This window comes from Bubalus kerabau, chromosome X (assembly GCF_029407905.1).
Source record: "Bubalus kerabau isolate K-KA32 ecotype Philippines breed swamp buffalo chromosome X, PCC_UOA_SB_1v2, whole genome shotgun sequence".
NCBI lineage: Eukaryota > Metazoa > Chordata > Mammalia > Artiodactyla > Bovidae > Bubalus > Bubalus kerabau.
In genome coordinates this window covers 108,165,713-108,191,732 of record NC_073647.1, presented here as the reverse complement: position 1 = coordinate 108,191,732, position 26,020 = coordinate 108,165,713, and the positions used below count along the sequence as shown (strand labels likewise).

The window sequence follows — 26,020 nt, the reverse complement described above, 5'->3', positions numbered from 1 at the left end:
ATCTTGAGTTGAAATATCTTTATTAACCTCCTTTCTGTTTTCCACACTTATCTTTTTAAACCTTTTAGTCGCATCACAGAAACACTTCAGCAGCAGCCTGGATGGGAGGATCCAAATAGTGACAGAGGGTCTTGGGTAGAGCCCATTGATGCTGGAGTTTCAAATGCCAGCCTGGGTGATGGTGAGCCCCACATCCCATCTCTGCTGTCTATGTCTACAAGGAACCATATGGACATCACCATTCCACCCTTACCTCCAGTAGCTCCAGAAGTCTTGCGGGTTGCTGAACACAGACATCGAAGGGGTCTTATGTACCCATATATCTACCATGTCCTCACTAAGGTGAAAGAACACACTTACCTCCCTGCTCTCTGCACTGTACTTCAACTTCCTAGGACTGTAGGTTACCAGAGAAAAGTCTGACCTTTGTATCTGAAAGGAGATCAAAAGAGACCAAGTGTGCTAGGGCCCTTCATGTGTCAAGGGTCTTTAGTGAGGTGAGACCAGCAAAAGATGGGACTGTGCAGGAAATGAGGCCTAGAGGAGAAGGGTAATTGTGAGATTTTGGAGAAGACAATGTACCATGTTTGTCAAGTCTGGTCTAGGGATGAACACACTCTAAGAAGAGGCATTATACCCTTGGTCTTTACCTCTCCCTCTGCTTCTCCTGAGCTATTCCCCTCCTCTAGCCTTACCATACAAATCCATTCCCCAGCAGAATATCTAAGATAAATTTTCCCCATTTAGTCAGCTGTAGTTAATCATAGCAGAGACTTTAAAAATGGAATAGCTTTAAGCTGTCTAATACTCAGCTGGGCTCTTACAACTTCTTTTTAGTCTGAAATTTTGTCTAAATAAAAGTAGAAAATTTAATAGCTAGGCTACAGTTCATTACTTGTTCTTCTCAGCTCAATTCCAAACCTTGAGGTAACTCATTCTTTCCTTTTTCCTGAACCATTTTCTTTTTAGGGTGAGATTAAGATTCCTGTATGTATTGAAGATGAGTGTAACATGGAGCTTCCTCCAGCTGCCATCCTGTTCCGGTCAGCTCGTCAATATGTATACGGGGTTCTTTTCAGTCTGGCAGAGACACAGCGGAAAATGGAACGCCTGGCCATACGGCGGCGGCTACCTGTAGAAGGTAAATGTGGTTCTAGCTTTGGCAGTTCTCTGAAAGCTTTGACTCAGAACAAAAATGTCTATGCAAGCACATCATACTTATGGCTGTGGAACAGTCTTTGAGAAAGTGCATAATTCACCAGAATACATATTGGTTCAGTTCAGTTCAGTCGCTCAGTCGTGTCGATTCTTTGCGACCCCATGAATCGCAGCACGCCAGGCCTCCCTGTCCATCACCAACTCCCGGAGTTCACCCAGACTCTCGTCCATCGAGTCAGTGATGCCATCCAGCCATCTCATCCTCTGTCGTCCCCTTCTCCTCCTGCCCCCAATCCCTCCCAGCATCAGAGTCTTTTCCAATGAGTCAACTCTTCGTATGAGGTGGCCAAAGTGAAATACATTAACTTAAGCTCAAATTCTTTAATTGTTAAGCATTCAAAGTAACTATTACTTATAAGATCCGTGCTGAACTTTGGGAATGTGGAGATGTATCTGATGTAGTCTCTCCTCCTCAGTGTGGTTTTTGTTTTGAGATTCGATCTTGTAGGTAATTAGAGCCATTGAGATGTTTTAAGCTCCAGAGTAATATGGTCAAATTAATACATTCAAAAGAACCAACTAGATTTCTGCTTATGGGAAGATGGAGTAGATGTATTTTTACCTATTCCTCCTGCTAAATAAAACTAAAAGCTAAGGATATTCTATATTAAAAAGCACAAGATGCTCTAGAAGGTGAAGAGGTGACAGATTGCCTAAGGGCCTTGGGCTCTAAGGAATGAAGCAGTAGTAAGTTCCCTTGGTTTTCCCTGTGTTTTACATAGCCCATGCTGGGTACAGGACAAGCTCACAGCCCAAAAATGCCAACAGCTACAGACCAAGAAAACCAAGTATTTTGGTTTTCTCTAGCCAAAGTACCCAAAGGAACAACCTAGCAATACAGAAAGCGTTTAGATAATAACCATTCTACTCCAGCCAAACACTATAGAAAAGCTATAACCTACTTTTGCCCCAACCAACAAAGGCCAAATGAAGAACCTGGAATTCTACCTTTGCCATACTATAAGAAGGTATGCCACCTACACCCACTGTGGAGGTGACAGACATAGCCAGGTGGGAAGCTAGGACTTCTTCTCCCACTTGCCAGTAAAGAGACAGCATCCTCCTTCACCCACCAGAGTGTTAACAGAAAAGACCTGCTAAAACACAAAATTTAAATAAGATCCAGAGTCTCTTAAAATCATACCCAAAATATCAAGGTTTGAATTGAAAATCCCTCATTATACCTAGAACCAGAAAGATTTCAAACTGAGATCTCAAACTGAGTAAAGAAAATCAATAGATTTGTGTTATCAATAGAAAATGAAATCATTGTAACACAACTGATTAAATTACCTGCTAAGGATTTCAGAGCAGCCATGAGAGAGAAATGCTTTGACAAACAATTTTGAACATTGTTTTTCTTCTTTCTATTTATTAATTTTTTAGCCACACTTCTTGGCTTGTGGGATCTTATTTCCCCAACCAGGGACTGAATCCAGGCCCCTGGCAGTGAAAGCATCAAGTACTAACCACTGGACTGCTGGGGAATTCCCTGAACATTCTTAATGCAAATTAAAAACGGAAAGTCTTAGCAAAGAGATCTAATATACAAAGAAGAATAAATGGAAATTAAGAATTAAGAGATACAATAACTGAAATAAAGTACACAAAGGATGGGTTAAACTGCAGATTGGAGACAACAGAGAAAATAATTTTGAACCTAGAGAAAGAAAAACAGAAATTATCTAGTCTCAATAACAGAAAATAGACTGAAAAATGAACAGTGATCAGTGGAATTATAATAAAAGATCTAATATTTGTGTAAATCAGAGTCTCAGAAGGAGAAAAGAATTACTTAAATAATAGTTTAAATATTCTCAAATTTGGCAAAAACAAGCCTACAGAGTCAAGAAGCTGAAAGTGAAAGTTGCTCAGTCGTGTCTGACTCTTTGCAACCACATGGACTATACAGGCTGTGGAATTCTCCAGGCCAGAATACTAGAGTGTGTATCCTTTCCCATCTCCAGGGGATCTTCCCAACCCACGGATCAAACCCAGGTCTCCTGCATTGCAGGCAGATTCTTTACCTGCTGAGCCACAAGGGAAGCCCAAGAATACTGGAGTGGGTAGCCTATCCCTTCTCCAGTGGATCTTCCTGACCCTGGAATCAAACCAGGGTCTCCTGCATTGCAGGTGGATTCTTTACCAACTGAGCTATCAGGGAAGCCCCAAAGTGAAAGTGAAAGTTGCTCAGTTGTGCCTGACTCTTTGCAACCCCATGAACTACTAGTCCATGGAATTCTCCAGGCCAGAATATTGGGGTGGGTAGCCTTTCCCTTCTCCAGGGGATCTTGCCAACCCAGGGATTGAACCCAGGTATCCCACATTGCAGGCACATTCTTTACCAGCTAAGCCACCAGGGAAGCTGAATGAGTTATAAATAGTATAAACCCAAAGAAATCATGACGAGATAGATTACAGTCAACCCCTTCCAAATCTAAAGACAGGAAAAATGCTTTTGTATTGATGTATACTTGAATTATTATGTTGTGTAGGTTTTAGGTGTACAGCAAAATTGGTTCCGATATATATATATATATATATGTATATATTCTTTCCCATTATAGATATTGAACATATTTCAACATAGTTCCCTGTGCTATATATATATATAGTAGGTCCTTGTTGGTTATCTACTTTATATATAGTAGTGTGTATCTATGAGAGGGTAACAGGCAGAAAGGGCAGGAGTCTACAAACAGAAGAAATAGGCTGCAAATGTCAGACATTTTTTATCTCTCTCTTAAGCAGCAGAAGGAAATTTTCCCTTCTTTATACAAAATTAAAAGGAGGGTTCTCTTAAAATTTTGTGTTGCCATGATGGCACCTGGTTCCACCTAATCTTAACTTTTCTCAAACTTTGAGCTAACCAATGCTTTTTTCTTATGGAAATGGTTTTCTTAAGGTATGTTACTGAACTATGAATTTACTCTATACTCTGTCTTTCTTAAGACTCAGAACCTCAGAACTGATAATGGCTCAGCAAACCAGTATGTTTTACTCATATATTGTTCTCCTAATCTATGTTAATGAAACTATATGTTTACTTGGAAACCTACCTTTCTTCAAGATTCATGTCAATCGTTTTATAACCCAGGATGACTTACCTTGTGCTAGTGTTATCTCAAAATGCATGTTGTGGGTGAGGGGCCTGGTGCCACTCTGAGTTTTGAGACATTTCCTTTCTCTAATTAACTGCCTGCTGACAGGTATATAACATACTGCTAAAGGCTAGCAGTGGGGCACTCTTTCTGCCCCCTTCTGATGTCTATGTCAGAAGATTTCTCTATCTCTTTTATACTTTAATAAAATTTTATCACACAAAAGCTCTGAGCGATCAAGCCTTGTCACTGGCCCCAGATTGAATTCCTCTCCTCTGGAGGCCAAGAATCCCAGTGTCTTTCATGGCTCAGCAACAGGCTTTCATCTATTAATCCCAAACTCCTAATTTATCTCCCCCTTCCCCCTTTGATAACTGTAAGTTTGTTTTCAAAGCCTGTGTGTATGTTTCTGTTTTGTAAATAAGTTCCTTTATATCATTATTTATATATTCCACATATAAGTGATATCATATGATATTTGTCTTTCTCTGTCTGACTTATTTCACTAAGCATAATATTCTCTAAGTCCATCCATGTTGCTGCAAATGGTAGATTTTCAATCTTTTTATGGCTGAGAAATATAACTATGTATGTTGTTGTTGTTGTTGTTGTTTAGTCGCCAAGTCGTGTATGACTCTTCATGAACCTGTGGGCGACAGCACGCCCAGCTTCCCTGTCCCTCACCATCTCCCGTAGTTTGGCCAAATTCATGTCCATTGAATCGGTGATGCCATCTAACCATCTGATATGCCATCTAACCATCTGATCCTCTGTCACCCTCTTCTGTCTTCAGTCTTTACCAACATCAGGGTCTTTTCTAGTGAGTTGGCTGTTTGTGTCAGGTGGCCAAAGTGTTGGAACTTCAGCTTCAACATCAGTCCTTCCAAAGAATATTCAAGGTTGATTTTCTTCCAGATTGACTGGTTTGATCTCCTTGCTTTCCAAGGGACTCTCAAGAGTCTTCTCCAGCACCACAGTTCAGAAGCATCAATTCTTCAGTTCTCTGCCTTCTTTATTGTCCAGCTTTCACATCTGTGCCTGACTACTGGAAAGACCTTAGTCTTGACTCTACCGACCTTTGTCAGCAAAGTGATGTCTGCTTTTTAACACACTGTCTAGGTTCGCCATAGCTTCCCTGCCAAGAACCAATCGTCTTCTAATTTCATGGCTGCAGTCACCATCTGCAGTGATTACAGAGCCCAAGAACAGGAAATCTGTCACTGCTCCCACCTTCTCCCCTTCTATTTGCCTTGAAGTAATGGGACTAGATGCCATGATCTTAGTTTTTTTAATAGTTTAGTGTAGTCAATGAAACAGAGGTCGATGTTTTTCTGGAGTTCCCTTACCTTCTCTATGATTCAGTGAACGTTGGCAATTTGATCTTTTGTTCCTCTGCCTTTTCTAAACCCAGCTTGAACATCTGGAATTTCTCAGTTCACATAATGCTGAAGCTTATCTTGGAGTATTTTGAGCATAACCTTACTAGCATGAGAGATGAGTGTAATTGTCCAGTGGTTTGAACATTCTTTAGTACTGCCCTTCTTGGGACTTGGAAAGTGGATTGACCTTTTCCAGTCATATGGCCACTGCTGCATTTCCCAAATTTGCTGACATATTGAGTACAGCACTTTAATAATCATCATTTAGGATTTTAAATAGCTCTGCTGAAATTCCATCACATCCCCTAACTTTATTGGCAGGAGTGCTTCCTAAGGCCTACTTGACTTCACATTCCAGAATGTCTGGCTCTGAGTGAGAAACTACACCATTGTGGTTATTAAGATCCGGGTCATTAAGATCCTTTTTGTACATTTCTTCTGCATATCTTTCCATCACTTCTTGAGCTCTTCAGCTTCTATTAGGTCTTTACCATTTCTGTCCTTTATTGTGCCCATCTTTGGATGAAATGTTCTTTTGATATTTCCAATTTTCTTGTAGAGATTTCCAGTCTTACCCTTTCTGTTGTTTTCCTCTGTCTCTTTGCATTGTTCATTGAAGAAGACCTTCTTGTCTGTCCTTGCTGTTCTCTGGAACTCTGTGTTTAGCTGGATGTATGTTTCCCTTTTTCCCTAGCCTTTTTTTTTTTTTTAATTTTTATTTTATTTTTAAACTTTACACTATTGTATTGGTTTTGCCAAATATCAAAATGAATCCGCCACAGCTTTTCTTCTTTCCTCAGCTGTTTGTAAAGCCTCCTCAACCACTATGCCTTCTTGCCTTTGTTTTTGTTTGGCACGGTTTTGTTCACTGTCTCATGTACATTGTTATTTTGCATTGTTCATTGAAGACCTTCTTGTCTCTCCTTGCTATTCTCTGGAACTCTGTGTTTAGTTGGATGTACGTTTCCCTTTCTCCCTAGCTTTTTGCTTTTCTTCTTTCCTCAGCTATTTGTAAAGCCTCCTCAGACAACCACTATGCCTTCTTGCCTTTGTTTTTCTTTGGCACGGTTTTGTTCACTGTCTCATGTACATTGTTACTTTGTCCATATTCTTCAGGCACTCTGTTTACTAGATCTAATCCCTTGAGTGTATTCGTCACCTCCACTGTATATTCATAGGGGATTGATTTAAGTTGTATCTGACTAGCTTCGTGGTTTTCCCCACTTTCTTTAGTGTAAGCCTGAATTTTTCTATGAGAAGCTGATGATCTGAGCCACAGTCAGCTCCAGATCTTGTTTTTTCCGACTGTATACAGCTTCTCCATCTTCGGCTACAAAGAAAGAATGTAATCAGTCTGATTTCAGTATTGACCATTTGGTGATGTCCATGTGTAAAGTTGTCTCTTACGTTGTTGAAAAAGGGTGTTTGCTATGACCAGTGCATTCTCTTGGCAGAGTTCTGTTAGCCTTTGCCCTGCTTCATTTTGTATTTGAAGGCCAAACTTGCCTGTTACTCCAGGTATCTCTTGACTTCCTGCTTTTGCATTCCAATCCCCTATGATGAATGTGCTGTGTGCTATGCTTATTCGCTCAGTTGTGTCCAACTCTTTGTGACCTATATAGCCCAATAGGCTCCTATATCCATGGGGATTCTCCAGGCAAGAATACTGGAGTGGGTTGCCATGCCCTCCTCCAGGGGATCTTCTGAACGCAGGATCGAGCTCAGGTCTCCCGATTACAGGTAGATTCTTTACCGTCTGAGCCATCAGGAAAGCCTATGATGAAGAGGACATTTTTTTTGGTTGCTTCTGTCTTGGCTATTGAAAATAGTGCTCCTGTGAACATTGGGATGCATGTCTCTTTTCAAATTAGAGTTTTCATCTTTTCTGGATATATGCCCAGGAGTGCAATAGCTGGATAATATATATGGTAACTCTATTTTGAGTTTTTTAAGGAACCCCGGTATGGTTCTTCATGGTGGTTGCAACAATTTACGTTCCAATGATAAGTGTAGCAGGGTTCTCTTTTCTCCACACCCACTCCAGCATCTATTATTTATACACTTAAAAACTTTTTCTTTGGAGTATAAGTGCTTTAGAATGTTGTGTTAATTTCTGCTGTACAACGAAGTGAATCAGCTATATGTATGCATATATACCCTCCCTCTTAGGACTTCCTCCCACCCCATGCCCAACCCACCCATCTAGGTCATCACAGAGCACTGAGCTGAACTCCCTGTGCTATATAGCAGGTTCCCACTAGCTATCTGTTTTACACATAAGCAAAGCAAAGTGAAATCACTCAGTCGTGTCCAACTCTTTGCGACCCCGTGGACTGTAGCCTACCAGGCTCCTCAATCCACGGAATTCTCCAGGTAAGAATACTGGAGTGGGTTACCATTTCCTTCTCCAGGGGATCTTCCCGACCCAGAGATTGAACCTGGGTCTCCCGCATTACAGGCAGACGCTTTACTATCTGAGCCACCAGGGAAGCCCCAATGTATATGTTTTACACATAGTAGTGTATATATGTAAATCCTAATCTCCCAATTCATCCCACCCTTCCCTTCCCCCCCATGTCCATAGGTCCATTCTCTATGTCTCTGTCTCTATTCCTGCCTTAGAAATAGGTTCATCTGTATCATTTTTCTAGATTGCATATATATGCATTGAGTTTTTAATGATGGCTCTTCTGACTGGTGTGAGGTGATATATCATTGTAGTTTTGATTTGCATTTCTCTAATAATTAGCAATGCTGAGCATTTTTTTTTTTCATGTGCCTTTTGGCCATCTTTATGTCTTCTTTAGAGAAATGTCTATTTAGATCTTCTGCCCACTTTTTGATTGGGTTGTTTGGTTTTTCAGTACTGAATTGTATGATCTGTTTGTGTAGTTTGGAAATGAAACCCTTGTCCATCCTAAGACAGAAAAATTATTGAAAGCAGCCAGAGAGAAACGATGCTTTACATATAGGGGAAAATAATACAAATAAAGGCTGATCTTTCATCAGAAGTCATGGAGTCCCTTCTGCCTTTATAAAAGTAAAGGCTCCACTGTTAAAGGATGTACACAAAAAATCTCACACAGTCCAAGACTCAGGACAGAAACAATAATTTGTAAAGAGGCTGGATCAGGCCAAGTGCTGATTTAGAGAGCCTCCCAGAGAGACAAGAGGTAATTGAAACATCATCGTGTGGACATCAAGCCAGCAGTAGCCATTTTGAGGAGTTCATCCTATCATGGGTATATTGGTGCTGATAAGTGCCATCTTGGAACCTTCCCTTTAGTTTATTAGTGCCTGGACCCAGCCCCACCCACCAGCCAATTAGCACCAGTCTTATGACATTCCAGGCCAGACAGATAGCTGGGCAGATACACAGACCTACCCACCAGTACACTGGCTGCTGTACTGAGCTGCCAGCCACACCAGGACCCAGCCCCATCCAGCTACAGGCCAACATCAACTCCAACACACTGGGACCTATCTCCACCCACAAATGGACCAGCACTAGCCCTAGGACCTGGCTTCACCTACTAGTGGATGGACAGCAGGTCCTGGACCCTCTGGGCTCCAGCCCCACCCATTAGCCTTTCAACACCAGCTCCAGGCCTAGAGACAAAGGACATTACATAATGAACAAAGGATCCATCCAAGAATATACAAAAATTATAAACATATATTACAGCCAACATAGCGACTAAATACATAAAACAGATATTAAGAGACCTAAAGGGAGAAGTTGACTGTAGCATATTAATACTAGGGAACTTGAACATCCCACTTACATCAGTTGACAGATTATCCAGACAGAATATAAATGATACACTGGCCTTAAATGACACATTAGTCCAAATGGACTTAGTAGATATATAGAAGTTACATCCAAAAGTAGCAGAATACACATTATTTTCAAGTGTACATGGAGCATTCTCCAGGATAGATCACATGCTGGGCCACAAGATAAGTCACAGTAATTTTAAGAAGATTGAAATCACATCAAGCATCTTTTCCAACCACAACAATATGAAGCTAGTTATTAACTACAAGGGGGAAAAAAAAAAGCCTGCAAAAAAAATCTCAAACATGGAGGTCAAAGGTTATGCTACTATAATAAATTGTAGCATAATAAATAATAATAGCATATATAAAGAATCAATGGATCAACTGAAGAATTCAAGAAGAAATCAAAGAATACCTAGAAACAAATGCAAATAGAAACACAGTGATTGAGTATATACGGTGGGATGCACCAAAAGCAGTTCTAAGAGGCACAGTGATGCAACCCAGCCTCAGGAAAAAGAAAAATCTGAAACAACCTAACCTTACACCTAAAGAAACTAGAAAATAGGAACAAAAACCCCAAAGGTAGTAGAAGAAATGATAAAAATCAGAACAGAAATAAATGCCATGGAGACTAAAAATAAGAAAGATCAATGAACTTAAGACCTTGTTCTTTGAAGTGATAAAATTGGTAAATTTTTGGCTAGATTCATCAAGAAAAATAGAGGGCCCAAATCAATAAAATCAGAAATGAAAAAGGAGCAGCTACAACCAACACCACAGAAATGAAAAAGATCATAAGAGATTACTATGGACAATTATACATCAATAAAATGAACAGCCTATATCAGGGGGAAGGTGGGAAGAGAGATTGGGAGTTTGGGATTGATATGTACATACTGCTATACTTAAAATAGATAAGCAACAAGAATCAGGGAACACTGGTCAGTACTCTGTAAAATAACCTAAATGGGAAAAGAATTTGAAAAAGAATAGGTACATGTATACGTATAGCTGAATCACTTTGCAGTATGCCTGAAACTAACACAACGTGGTTAACCAACTATATTCCAATATACAACAAAAATTTTTTTAATTAAAAAATAAATAAAATGGACAACTTAGAAGAAAGATAAATTCCTAGAGATGTACAATCTCCCAAGACTAAATCAGGAAGAAATAGAAAATATGAACAGGCCAATTTAATGAAATTGAATCAGTAATCAAAAACTCCCAACAAACAAGCACGTAAAGATTAAAATAAACCAGTAAAACACTGTAAAGCTATTATCCTCCAATTAAAAAAATTAAAATACCTGGGAATAAATCTAAGCAAAGTGTTAAAGGACCTATATTCAGGAAATTATAAGACTTTGATGAAAGAGAGTGAAGATGGCACAAACAGAAAGATATAATTGCTTGTGAAATGGAAGAGTTAATATTGTCAAAAACCATACTATCTAAGGTAATCTACAGATTCAATGCAATCCCTATCAAAATAGCAACAATGTTTTCCACAGAACTAAAACAACTCTAAAATTTATATGGAAATACAGAAGACCCAAATAGCCATAAAGTCTTAAAAACAAAAAAACATGGATAACAGTATGGTGTTTTTCCTTAAAAAACTAAAACTAGAACTACCATATGATCCAGTAATCCCACTCCTGTGCATATATCTGGAAAAGGTGAAAACTAATTTGAAAAGATATATGCAACCCAGTGGTTATAGCAACACTATATATAGTATCCAAGACATGAAAGCAGCCTAAATTTCTATCAACAGAGTAATGTATGAAGAAGATAATGGAATACACTCTCTCTCTCTCTCTCTCTCTCTCTCTGTCACACACACACACACACACACACACACACACTAGGATATTACTCAAGCCATTAAAAAAGAATGAAATAATGCCATTTGCAGCAGTACAGATGGAACTAAAGATTCTCATACTAAGTGAAGTAAGTCAGACAGAGAAAGACAAATATCGTATGATACTCCTTAGTGTGGAAAATCTGAAAAGTGGTTCAAAAGAACTTATTTACAAAACAGAAACAGACTTACAGACTTCAAAAACAAACTTATGGTTACCAAAAGGGAAAGGCTGGGGAGAAGGGATAAATTAGGAGGTTGGGATTAACATAAACAGCGCTTGTGGTAAAGAACCTGCCTGCCAATGCAGGAGATAGAAGAGACATGGGTTCGATCCCTGGGTCAAGAAGATCCCCTGGAGGAGGAAATGGCAACCCACTCTGTATCCTTGCCTGGAAAATTCCATGGACAGAGGAGCCTGGTAGGTTACAGTCCTTGGGATCACAAAGAGTTGGACATGACTGAAGTGACTTAGCATGCATAGCATGCATGCATAAAGCAGATAATAAGGATCTACTGTGTAGCCCAGGGAACTCAACTTAATACTCTGTAATAACCTATATGAGAAAACAATCTGAAAAAGGACATACATATGTTATACATACTATGTAGTTATAATTATATATCTTGTATTATATATTCAGGTTCAGATTCTCTACCGCCTGGCTACCAGGGAAGCCTATATATAATGTGTATATATATGTATAAAATGGAATCACTTTGCTGTACACCTGACACTAACACAGTGTTGTAAATTTTAAAGAAAAGAACAAAACAGGAGGCATCACAATCCCCAATTTCAAACTGTATTACACACAAAGCTTCAATAATCAAAACAGAATGGTACTGCCACATAAACAGATATATGGGTCAATGGAACTGAATGAAGAGCCCATAAATGAACCCAAAAGAGGCAAAAATATGCAATGGTGAAAAGGACAGCCTCTTCAATAAATGGTGTTGGGAAAACTGGATAGCTACATGCAATGGATTAAACAGTTAAACATAACACCTGAAACCATAAAAACTTCTAAAAGAAACCTAAGCCCTATGTTCTTTGACATCAGTCTTAGGGTTTTTTTTGTGTGTGTGTTTTTTTTTTTTGATATGTCTCCTCATGTTAGGTAAACAAAAACAAAAATAAACAAATGGGACTCCATCAAATTGAAAACTGCATAGCGTATGAAACTATCAACAAAACAGGAAGGCTATCCACTGAATTGGGAAAGATTTGTGAATGATCTATCCAACAATGGGTTAATATCCAAAATATACAAAGAATACTTACAACTCCACATCAAAAAGCCAACCCAATTAAATAATTGGCATAGGATCTGAATAGACATTTTTCTATAGACATACTTATGGCCAACAGACATGTGAAAAAATGCTCAACTTCTCCAGTCATCAGGGAAATGCAAATCAAAACCACAGTGAGATATCACCTTACACCTTTCAGAATGGTTATTATCAAAAAGACAACAAATATTGGCAAAAGATGTGGAGGAAAGGGAACCCTTTTTTAAACTTTTATTTTATATTCGGGTATAGTTGATTTACAGTGTTGTGTTAGTTTCAGGCATACAGCAAAGTGAATCAGTTATCAGTTCAGTTCAGTTCAGTCTCTCAGTCGTGTCCGACTTTTTGCGACCCCGTGAATTGCAGCACACCAGGCCTTCCTGTCCATCACCAACTCCCAGAGTTCACTCAAACTCACGTCCATCGAGTCGGTGATGCCATCCAGCCATCTCATCCTTTGTCGTCCCCTTCTCCTCCTGCCCCCAATCCCTCCCAGCGTCAGGGTCTTTTCCAATGAGTCAACTCTTCGCATGAGGTGGCCAAAGTACTGGAGTTTCAGCTTTAGCATCATTCCTTCCAAAGAACACCCTGGGCTGAGCTCCTTTAGAATGGACTGGTTGGATCTCCTTGCAGTCCAAGGGACTGTCAAGAGTCTTCTCCAACACCACAGTTCAAAAGCATCAGTTCTTCAGCGCTCAGCTTTCTTCACAGTCCAACTCTCACATCCATACATGACTACTGGAAAAAACATAGCCTTGACTAGATGGACCTTTGTTGGCAAAGTAATATCTCTGCTTTTGAAAATGCTATCTAGGTTGGTCATAACTTTCCTTCCAAGGAGTAAGCGTCTTTTAATTTCATCAGTTATACATATACATATATCCACTCTTTTTCAGATGTTTTTCCCATAGAGGTTATTACAGAATATTGAATAGAGTTCCCTGTGCTTTTCAGTAGGTCTTTGTTGCTTTATATCTTCTATGTATAGTAGTGTGTATGTTTTAATCCCAATCTGCTAGTTTATCCCTCCCTCCCTCCCAGCCCTTTCCTTTTTGCTTTGTTAACCATAAGTTTGTTTTTGAAGTCTGTGAGTCTGTTTCTGTTTTGTAAATAAGTTCATTTGTGTCTCTCTCTCTTTTTTTTTTTTTTTTTTTTGGCCTCACTACTCTGCTTGCAGGATCTTAGTTTCTCTGACCGGTGATTGGACCTGGGCCCTGGCAGTGAAAGTGCCCAGTCCTAACCACTGCACCATCAGGGAATCCCTTGTGTCATCTTTTTAGATTCCACAGTGTGTTTAATTGGTGTCATTAGACCAATTTACTTTACTTTACTTTACCAAGTTACTTGTATTTAATGTAATTATTGGCATGTTAAAACTTAAGTCTGTCATTTTATTTTTACTTGTTTGTTCTGTTTTTCATGTCTCTGTTTTCCTATCCTTCCCATCCTATAGATATGTGAACTTATTTTAGAATTTCATTTTTATTTATCTATATGTTTTTGAATGTATCTCTTTGTATAACTACTTTAGTGTATATTTAGTAGGTATTACATTGTATATACATAACTTATCATACTCTATACTGGTGTTGACATTTTACCAGTTCAGGTGAGGTGAACCTGACCTCTATTGCATCTCTTTATCTTTCTCCATTTATAATTGTCTTAATTATTTTCTCTACAGACATTGTTATAGTTTTTGCTTACTGTAAGATATAATTTAGAAAACTCAGAAGAAAGAAAATATATTGTATTTATCCATATATTTGTTCTTTTCATTGTTTTTTCTTCCTTCCTGATAATTCCAAAATTCCTTCTTTTATCATTTCCTTTTCGTGTAGAGAAATACCTGTAGTCATTCTTTTAGGATAGGTTTGCTTTTTTAAAAGTATCCTAGTTTTCCTTCATCTGAAAATGTCTTTATTTTCCCTGTATTCTTGAAGGATATTTTTGTTTTATATAGAATGAGTTTAGAGGCATTCCTCCCTCTTCAGTTCTTTTGGAATCATTTGAGAAGGATAGGTGGTAGCTCTCCTTTAAATTTTTGGTGAATTCACTATCAGATTATCTGGTGCTGGACTTTTGTTTGTTGGGAATTTTTTTCGAAATTAATTGTATATAGATTTAACAGAGTTTATATCTAATTATATCAGGATTCTATATATATGAAGATAAGATTATTCTAATATTTATATGGAAAAAGAAAGGACCTAGCATAGCTAAAACATTTTTGAGAAGGAATAATAATTTGAGAGCAATCACTCTACCTGATCATAAGACTTAATATGTCGCTACAGTGATTAAGACTGTGATCAACAGTGGTATAGACCAATGGAACAGAATAGAGAACCCAAAAATTGCCTCACACAAGTACAGCCAACTGATTTTTGACAGAGCTGCAGAAGCACTTCGTTGGAAGAAGGATTGTCTTTTTAACAAATAGTACTGGATCAATTGGAAATCCACAGGTGAACAAGTGCCACATATCTAAACTAGTATCTGAAATACTCTGAAAGAAAGTATCTGCAAGAACTCTCAAAACTGAACAATATAAAAATAATCCAATTAGAAAATCAGCAAAGACATTCACAGACATTTCACTGAACAAGATATATGTGTGAAATATAAAGACATGAAAATATGTTCGCCATCATTAGCCATTAGAGAAATGCAAATCAAAACCACAGTGAAGTATTACTATATACCTATCTATCAGAATGGCTAAAATGAATAATGATGTTAATAGAGCATGCTAGATTGAGTGTGGGAAAACTGGATTACTCATGATTTGCTGATGGGAATGTAACATGATGCCACCACTCTGGAAAACAATTTGGCAGTTCCTTAAAACTGAAAGTAAACTAAAAATAAGCGTGTAGCACTACATTTTTGGAGCCTTTATGCTAGAGAATGAAGATGTATTTTCATGCAGGAACTTATACACAAATACTCATAACACCTTTATTCATAATAGCCCCAAACCGGACATAACCTAGATGTCCTTCAAAAGGTAAACTGTGTACATCTATACCATGGCATATTACTCAGCAAAGTAGGAATGAGCTATTGATATATGCATCAACATGTATAGATCTCAAGAGCATTATTCTGAGTGAAAATGCCAGTCTCAAAAGGTTGCATTCTGATTCAATTTATATAACATTCTCAAACTGACAAAATTATAGAGATAGAGAGCAGATTAGTGGTTGGCAGAGATCAAGGATGGTGCCAGAGATCATTGCATGTGACCATAAAAGGGGTAGCACAGGAGAAATCTTTGTGGTGATAGAATAGTTTTATATCTTGATTGCAGTGATAATTGCATGAATCTACACATGATGTAGAACTATACACACAGTTGTACCAATGTCTATTTCCTATCTTTGCTATTGTATTAAAATCATTTTATTTTATTCACTTATTTTTTTGGCCACACAGTGAGGCATGCAGGATCTTAGTTCCCCAACCAGGGATTGAACCTGTGTCCACTACAGTGGAAGTGCAGAATATTAACTGCTGGACAGCCAGGGATGTCCCTATAATCAGTTGAAGTGCTTGTGTTCAACTAATCATTATCTTACTTAATAATGGCCCCAAAGTGCAAGAGTAGTGATACTAGCAGTTCAAATATGTCAAAGAGAAACAAGAAAGTGCTTTCTTTAAGTGAAAAGGTAAAAGTTCTCAATAATTGATAATTAGTTAATTATTATTATTAAGTTCTCAATAATTAATAAGGGAAGGAAAAAATGATATGCTGACATTGCTAACATCTGTACTAAGAACAAACAGATGTATGGTAAGAACAAGTCTATCTGTGAAATTGTGAAGAAGAAAAAAGAAATTTATGCTAGTTTTGCTGTCACATCTTGAACTGCAAAAGTTATGGACACAGTACATGATAAGGGCTTAGTTAAGATGGAAAAGGCATTAAATTTGTACAATAAGATATTTTGAGAGAGAGAGAGAACCATTTTCAGATAACTTTTATTACAGTATAATTGTTCTATTTTATTATTGTTGTTAATCTCTTGCATACCTTTATCATAGGTTTATAGGTATAGGAAAAACCATAGTATATACAGGATTCAGTACTACGCATGGTTTTGGGTGTCCACTGGGGGTCTTGGAATGTATTCCCTGTGAACAATGGAGGGACTACTATATGACTGTAGAACTATGTGACAGTTGAGCTTTGATTGTTTTTCATTTATAAAATGGGTACTATATTTTGTGATAATATAATCATAATGCTTCTCTCTCAGGTTTGTCTAGAGAAATAAGATTTACATTTATATATAAAATACTTAATACATGCCAAGCATCTGATAAATGTTTACTACTCTCGCCATTACTGCTGCTAACAATAAAAATTATAGTGACAGAAAATATAAAGATGTTGAAGTGTGATGGATTCTGTCAGTTGTGACCAGCAGCGAAATGCTCAGAGTCTTTATAGCCTGTTTTTCCTCAATTTCTGTCTTTTAGTTCCTTCAGTGATTCTTAAAGAGTGGTCTGCCTATAAAGGGAAGTCACCTCAAACCCCAGAGCTGGTGTCTGCACTGACATTTCGGGAATGGACTTGCCCAAACCTCAAGAAGCTCTGGCTAGGCAAAGCAGTTGAGGACAAAAACAGAAGGATGCGTGCTTTCCTGGCCTGTATGAAGTCAGACACACCCAGTATGCTCAATCCAGCTAACGTCCCCACCCATCTGCTGCTCATGTGCTGTGTACTCCGGTAAGCCATGTGACCCGGAGGTGGTCAGTTCATTTCTCTTTTACTTTTTTGACATTTCCCTTAAGCAAGTGGTTTTTATGGTATTTTGAAGTGGGGAGGTTTTATGCTGACTTTAGACTTCAGAAACACTGGAATTGATTGCCATGACATATATATGGGCTTCCCTAGTAGCTCAGACAGAGAAGGCAATGGCAACCCACTCCAGTACTCTTGCCTGGAAAATGCCATGGACGGAGGAGCCTGGTAGGCTGCAGTCCATGGGGTCGCTAAGAGTCGGACTCGACTGAGCGACTTCACTTTTCACTTTTCACTTTCATGCATTGGAGAAAGAAATGGCAACCCACTCCAGTGTTCTTGCCTGGAGAATCCCAGGGACGGGGGAGCCTGGTGGGCTACCGTCTATGGGGTCGCACAGAGTCGGACACGACTGAAGCAATTTAGCAGCAGCAGTAGCTCAGATGGTAAAAGAATCTGCCTGCAATGCAGGAGACCTGGGTTCAATCCCTGGGTTGGCAAGATCCATATCCATGTACAATCTCTAGTGATGTTTATTTGTATAGATTTTTTTTTCTTTTTAAACACAAGAGATGTTGTACATCTCATTTCTATTTCTTAGTTTTTTCACTCAGTGTTCTTTTTTAGATCTATCCATATTCATATATGGTTCATTCCTGATGACTGCTGAATTATATTCCAACAAGTACTAATATCACAGTACTTTATTTGTTCTTTGATAAATAGTTTCCAGTTCTTAGGTATTCCAAACAGTGCTGCAGGGAATATCTTCACAGATGTCTCTGTCTCTTTGTGTTCCTGTGTCAGCTTATCAGAAGTATGCATTTTAGAGTAGAAGTCCTGGATCCTGTAAAATGTGCATATAAATTTTTCACCAAATATTGCCAGATTTCTCTAGAAATTTGTTCTAAATTATGAATAGTGCATAAGAGTTTCTATTTCTTCATATTATTGCCAGTTCTTATATAACTTCTTAATTTTTGCCAATCCATTGGGTTTCAAGTAGTATCTTCTATTTTACTTTGCATTTATTTGATCTTCTATTTTATATATAGGGCTTCCCTGATAGCTCAGTTGGTAAAGAGACTGCCTGCAATACAGGAGACCCTGGTTCAATTCCTGTGTCAGGAAGATCCGCTGGAGAAGGGATAGGCTACCCACTCTAGTATTCTTGGGCTTCCCTTGTGGCTCAGCTGGTAAAGAATCTGCCTGCAATGGGGGACACCTGGGTTCGATCCCTGGGTTGGGAACATCCCCTGGAGAAGGGAAAGGCTTCCCACTCCAGTATTCTGGCCTGGAGAATTCCATGAACTGCATAGGCAATGGGGTTGCAAAGAGTTGGACACTACTGAGCAACTTTCACTTTCACTTTTCTATTTTATATATAATATATTAGCTATTTGTTTTCTCATTCTCTGAAGTCCCTATTTATCTTGCAAATTTTCTTTTAGGTTATTTATCTTTTCCTTGCTGATTACATAAGTTTTTTGTGAGATATATATATGTATAGACATAAAAATATAGCAGATGCCTTTTCTATATCTGTGTGTGTATATGTCAAATTTCTTTTCCAGTCAGCTACAGTTTTTTAAAACTTTATGTACAATATCCTTTTTGAACAAAATTATTTCACTTTCACTGGCTTTTCATTATTATGATTTCATACGTACAGAAAATTGGGACTTCCTTGGCCATCCAGTAGTTAAGACTCTGTGCTTCAACTGCAGGGCCCATGGGTTTCCTGGTCAGGGAATTAAGATTCTGCATGCCATACCATATGGCATGGCCAATATATATATATATATATATATATATATATATTAGGCTCCTGTGTCCATGGAATTCTTCATGCAAGAATACTGGAGTGGGTAGCCTTTCACTTCTCCAGGGGATCTTCGCAACCCAGGTCTCCTGCATTGCAGACTGATTCTTTACCATCTGAGCCACCAGGGAAGCCTTCCCCCGCCCAACACACACACACATACACATACATATATGTGTGCTTTGCTCAGTGACTCAGTCATGTCTGATTCTTTGTGACCCCATGGACTGTAACCCACTTGGTTCTTCTGTCCATGGGATTTTTCCAGGCAAGAATACTGGAGTAGGTTGCCATTTCCTACTCCAGGGGATCTTCCCAACCCGGAAATTAAACACACTTCTCTTGCATTGGCAGGCAGCTTCTTTACCACTGCACCACCCAGGAAGCCCATATACATACAAACATATAAAGAAAAACTGGAAGAATAGTATGGCAAACAATCATATGACCACTGCTTAGATTCTATAATTATTAATAATAACAGCTTTATCCAATATAACTATCCCTCTCTCTATCTCTAACCATCCATTTATCTATCCTTTTTGATTCATTTCCAGGTAAATGGCAGATATCAGCACACTTTACCTGTAACCAATGAGTGTTTAATTTGATTTTGTCAAACCCATCAATCTATGCGTTTATGGTGTGTGCTTTGGGGATCTCATTTAATAAATTCTTCCCTACCCATGGGTCATAAAGATGTTTCTACTTTTTCTGTAACTATGATGTAACTGTTTACATTATAGTTTTATAATATTGCCTTCCATTTCAGGTCTTTAGTGGGTATTTATTCTGTGTATGTCTAGTTTTATTTTCTCTACATAATAATCCAGTTTTCCCAACTCCATTTATTAAATGATCTCTTCTCTCCCCATTGATTTGTGTTACCACCATTCCTAGGTACCAAGTTCCTATATATACTTGAGTTCACCCTGAATTTTATTTTGTTCCATTGCCTATTTGCTCCCTCACCAATATCACGTTCATTCATTTATGAAGGGTTTGTAATTTGCCTTAATAGCAGGTAGGTTAAATCTCTACTCTTTGCTTTTCTTGTTTCAGACTTGTACTGACTACTCCTGAACCACATGAATCTTTAATCTTCCATATATAATTTAGAATTAGCCCATTTTCCACGAAATCTTGTTGGGTTTTTTGGTCAATGAATTGGATTTATAGATTAATTTAGGTTGAATTGACATCTTTATAATGTTTTCCTTCTACCCTAAGATCATAGTCTAACTTTCCCTTTATTCAGATCTCTCTTTCAGTCTTTTTTGAAGTATAGTTGATTTACAATATTATATTAATTTCAGGTGTACAGAGCTTTATGTCCTAAGTAGAGTTAATATTCTTTCATAAAGGTCTTCTGCATTTTAAATTAATTCCTAGGCACTTGATATATCATTGTAATTGTCGATGGTATTCAGGTTTTTTTTTTTTTATTAAATGTCCTCATTGTTTATTTGCTGATGTAGAGTAAGTAAATTTTGTACAAAGAGGAAGTCAGTCCTTACAAATCACCAGATGGTTACAGATTTTTGAGCTTTGAAATTGAACAAACCTTAGTTTAAATTCTGGCTCTGTCACTTTTCAACTTGAATAAGTCACTTTAACCTTTTAGCATATCCATTTCCTCACCATAAATGGGTATAATAATTCCTACTACTCAGAGCTGTTTGAGGATTGAGATAATACATGCAGGGGCCCTGTCACATAATTACATAATAGATGCTTAATATATGTTAATATTCTAACTACCTTGATGTTAAGATTGGTGACTTAACAAGTCTTCCCAATAAGAATAATGGATTATATTCATTCCTCCTAGCTCCTAACACATTCCTGCATCACAGCCCTACATTATCTCATATTAACTCTAGAATTGCATGTTTGTTTATCTTTTTTCCTCAAAAGTATAGTAGTAGCTCATTTTCCTGTTTATTTGATTCTCTGAGTTTTTGAAACACATCCAAGAACATGAAAATAAGTAAAAATGACTTATTAACAGCTCTACCAGCTATCACAAAGACTATGCTCTAATAGGTTCTATATTCTTCCCCTGAAGAGAACCCCTTAGCCTTCTGATCAACCTATTTATTCTTTATTTAGACACATTTCTGATAGTTTGGTCATCTGATTTCCCAGTGTAGAACAAATTAGAAGCAGAAAATCGTAAGGGAGGTGAGACAGAGAGTAGGAGCTATTCTTAGAACCAGCCCCAGGATAACAATAAGTGATAGGCCACTCCTTAAAAGCAGGGTAAAAGATATAAAGATTACTTTTAAAAATTCCCAAGAACCCAAAAAGAGGCATCATCCAAGTCTTTTAGTGTTGGGGGAACTGCCCTGTAAAAATCAGTAACTCATACAAGATCATTATTAAAGCACAAGGCAATTAGCAATGTTCACAAAATCAACAAGAACATGTTCTATAATATTACATGTTATATACCTGGCAATGTGCTAAGTCAGCCTTTGTGTTAATGCTTCTAATCCTCATAAAAGTGCTGAAAAGTGTTATTTATCTCCATTTATAGAAGAGGAAACAAAGGGTCAAAGAGAAGTAACTTACAAAGGTTATGTAATTAATAAGAGATTTTATATGTAACTAATAAGAGTTTGAACTAAAGTCTGCCCAACTTCAAACTCCTCTGCTTTTTAAAAGACAAAATGGTAGAAAATACAGTTTTAAAGATTAACAGAAAATCTTAATGGGAATTTAAAATTGACTTTAAATGAAAATTAACTCATCCTAAATACTGCATTGTCCATCAGTGTAAAGACTTTGTAGGAGTATTGAACTATGACCTGATTGAGTGTTAGGAATCTAAACTCCTCAATTGCTTCTACTAACTATAGTTAAGAGATACCCCTTATGAAAGTAATGCTGGGCAAGTTGTAGCTAAAACTTAAGTTGGTGCAGCTCTTGGACAGTTGGCTTAGAGAAATGAGTATCTACTAGGAAAATTTGATATGTTTGAGGAAGACATTAATACATATAATATGTATTAATAAGCCCATAAAATGGGCTTCCCTCATAGCTCAGTTGGTAAAGAATCTGCCTGCAATGGGGAGACCTGGGTTCAATCTCTGGGTTGGGAAGATCCCCTGGAGAAGGGAAAGGCTACTCACTCCAGTATTCTGGCCTGGAGAATTCCATGGACTGCATAGGCAATGGGGTCACAAAGAGTCGGATGTGACTGAGCATCTTTCACCCACTTCACTTAATACATATAATAGTCACTACTGAGAAGGGAAGGATAATGAGGAACTCTGTCAGGCTTCTAGGGGTGGGATGTAGCCCTGTTGAATAAGGTGAAGCATGTGCCAAGGCCCTACCATTTCTAGCATAGGTACATTCCAAACTCAACAATTTTCCAGAAATGCAACATGAAATTGGACAAAGTTTGTCCTCTAGATTCATGGCAAAAGTTTAGGCATCTCTTCAGAGGAACAGTTCTATTAAGAAGCAGAAGATTCATTCATAGCAATAATAAAACATTTGAGTTAATCATGTGCCATCCTGATATATAAAGATGCATAAGAAATAGTTTTTGTTCACCTGACAGAATAATTCTAAGGTATGCTGGAAAAGCAAATGAATAAGAATAGATTATAATTTTTTATTTTTTAATATAAATTTATTTATTTTAATTGGAAGCTAATTACTTTACAATATTGTATTGGTTTTGCCATACATCAACATGAATCCGCCACGGGTGTACACGTGTTCCCCATCCTGAACCCCCCTCCCACCTCCCTCCCCATCCCATCCCTCTGGGTCATCCCAGTGCACCAGCCCTGAGCATCCTGTATCATGCATCAAACCTGGACTGGCGATTCGTTTCACATATGACACTTTACATGTTTCAGTGCCATTCTCCCAAATCATCCCACCCTCGCCCTCTCCCACAGAATCCAAAAGACTGTTCTCTACATCTGTGTCTCTTTTGCTGTCTTGCATACAGGGTTATCACTACCATCTTTCTAAATTCCATATATATGCGTTAGTATACTGTATTGGCGTTTTTCTTTCTGGCTTACTTCACTCTGTATAATGGGCTCCAGCTTCATCCACCTCATTAGAACTGATTCAGATGTATTTTTTTAATGGCTGAGTAATAGTCCATTGTGTATATGTACCACAGCTTTCTTATCCATTCATCTGCTGATGGACATCTAGGTTCCTTCCATGTCCTGGCTATTAAAAACAGTGCTGTGATTTTTTAAAAGAGCAGTAAGAGGAGTCTTGACTCAAACAACATCAACAAAAAGGCCAGGGTGTATTATAAACATATACTAAAATGATGTGATACTGACACAAAAATTGACAGGTCATTGTTTTAGTGCAGCTAATACTGAGTAAGACTCTAGACACATGATAACTTAAAATATGCTAAAGAAAGCTCAAATCAATGAGGAATAGATGAATTGTTAATAATTGTTGAGAAAATTAGGTTGGTATTTGGGGGAAAAAACATCATGTTAGAGCCTTACCACACATAAATTCTAGACAAATTTATTATAGACATAAATGTAAAGGAAAAAATAACAGGTAGAATAAAAGGTGAGCAGTGATTTACCTGATCTTGAGACAAGAAACACGTTTTTTCAATGAAAATAAAGAGGCCTTCAATCCCAGGGCATTGTCAAAAATAATAACAAAATCAATGGCAAACAATCAGGTGGGACAAATACCTTAGTTGTCTGTGGTTGCAATACACCATACAAAAATTTAACTGGGACATCTGAGCAATAAAACAACCATAAATGGCTTGAATAAGCTCCCATATAGTCCTGGGAATCTGGAAGATTGTGTAGATATGCATGGCTACATATAGACTCAGGAGAGGCCTAGAAGAGCCCCGATTACATATTCATACCTGGTTGAACATGAGACCTGCACAAGGAAAACAATAAAAGCCAGACATAAATTGCTTGAATTTTTAATGTATGCCCTAATGTACACATTGATCCCTTTTGTAAAAATGAAAGCTTTATTGGCCCAAGATGTTTCTGCACAACCTTTGACTAATCATTGGCTGATTAATAAACTATGATGATCCTAGGGAGACTCCTAGGAAGCTAGACTTAAAAATGACATGAATTAAAAGTAAAAATCTGAGCAAGGACATCAGGCTACACATTGCAGGAGACACAGACTGTCCAGAATTAGCTCAGACATGTCACTAAACAAATAAACTAAAAAGCAGCAACTACAGTGCTTTGGGAAGGAGTCAAAAGTCCAGAGTTGCTATATTATCAAAACTGTCCAATGTCAAATAAAAAGTTACAAAACTTGCAAAGAAATAATAATATGTGGCTTATACTCAGGACAAAAAACAGTCAATAGAAACTGCAGCCTACCAGGCTCCTCCGTCCATGGGATTTACCAGGCAAGAGTACTGGAGTGGGGTGCCATTGCCTTCTCCAGTAGCAGCAGCAGCAGAGGGCATATGTATATAGGACATAGTAAATAAACACTTTCAATCAGCTCCTATAAATACATTCAAAGAACTAAAGGAAAACATATCTAAAGAATTAAAGTATGCTGACAATGACTCATCAAATAGAGAACAGCAATAAGAAAATAGATCTATCAAGATGGTCGAGTAGAAGGAGACGTGCAACTCACCTTGCCCCATGAACACACAACAATTCTCACTGAAAACTAATTGGAAACTGGCGAAGGACTCCTGTACAACCAAGACAACAAGAAAGGTTCATCCGTAATTAGGCAGGGAGGGAAGAAAAGCAATCAGGTCAGGCCTTGTACCCCTGGGAGGGAACTCAAAGGTACAGGGAGATTACATGGGTGGAGATTCACCCTGGGGAGTAAGCTGTTTGAGCCACAGATTGGGAAGGCCCAGGATCTGACACAGGGGAGACAAGCTCTCTTGACTGATAGGAGGACTACAGGGACTAACAAGAGGGCTGTGGGAAGCCTGGATTGAGTATGAGAAGCATGTGTATACTAGCTTACCAGCAAGGCAGGGCAGAGTGAGGACTGCCTCAGTGACTGCCAGGTTTCCCACAACTGCCCCAGTGCCAACCCCAATCGAGTGACTGCTCCAGACCCACTTATCCACAGTGCAGCACAGCAGTGGATCTAGAATTGCCACAACCAGGTAGAAAGCTCAGATGTGGGACACAGAGGCTACTGAGTTCCAGGGGGGTGTCTGGGTGGGGCTGTGATGTCCATTGTTGGCGCTTATTCAAGATGAAAGTGAAAGAGGAGAGTGAAAAAGTTGGCTTAAAGCTCAACATTAAGAAAACTAAGATCATGGCATCTGGTCCCATCACTTCATGGCAAATAGATGGGGAAACAGTGGCTGACTTTATTTTTGGGGGCTCCAAAACCACTGCAGATGGTGATTGCAGCCATGAAATTAAAAGACTCGTACTCCTTGGAAGGAAAGTTATGACCAACCTAGACAGCATATTAAAAAGCAGAGACATTACTTTATCCACAAAGGTCCATCTAGTCAAGGCTATGGTTTTTCCAGTAGTCATGTATGGATGTGAGAGTTGGACTATAAAGAAAGCTGAACGCTGAAGAATTGATGCTTTTGAACTGTGGTGCTGGAGAAGACTCTTGAGTGTCCCTTGGACTTCAAGGAGATCCAACCAGCCCTAAAGGAGATCATCCCTGAATATTCATTGGAAGGACTGTTGTTGAAGCTGAAACTCCAATACTTTGGCCACCTGATGCGAAGAGCTGACTCATTTGAAAAGACCCTGATGCTGGGAAAGATTGAGGGCAGGAGTAGAAGGGGACGACAGAGGATGAGAT

At 38.3% G+C, this 26,020-nt stretch overlaps 1 protein-coding gene across 6 annotated transcripts in view; it reads left to right on the top strand.

Annotated features, from left to right (window-relative positions):
- Positions 1–26,020, top strand: part of FAM120C (family with sequence similarity 120 member C) — a 133,083-nt gene that overhangs the window by 73,111 nt on the left and 33,952 nt on the right. For 5 of the 6 annotated variants that reach the window (XM_055565768.1, XM_055565769.1, XM_055565767.1 and 2 more), the window contains exons 8-10: positions 69–342; positions 970–1,141; positions 17,139–17,388. In XM_055565768.1, the coding sequence (XP_055421743.1) occupies positions 69–342; positions 970–1,141; positions 17,139–17,388 (696 nt within the window). Of the gene's footprint in view, positions 1–68; positions 343–969; positions 1,142–17,138; positions 17,389–19,782; positions 21,178–26,020 lie in introns of those variants that run through there. The other variant, XM_055565771.1, reaches the window with a different exon arrangement.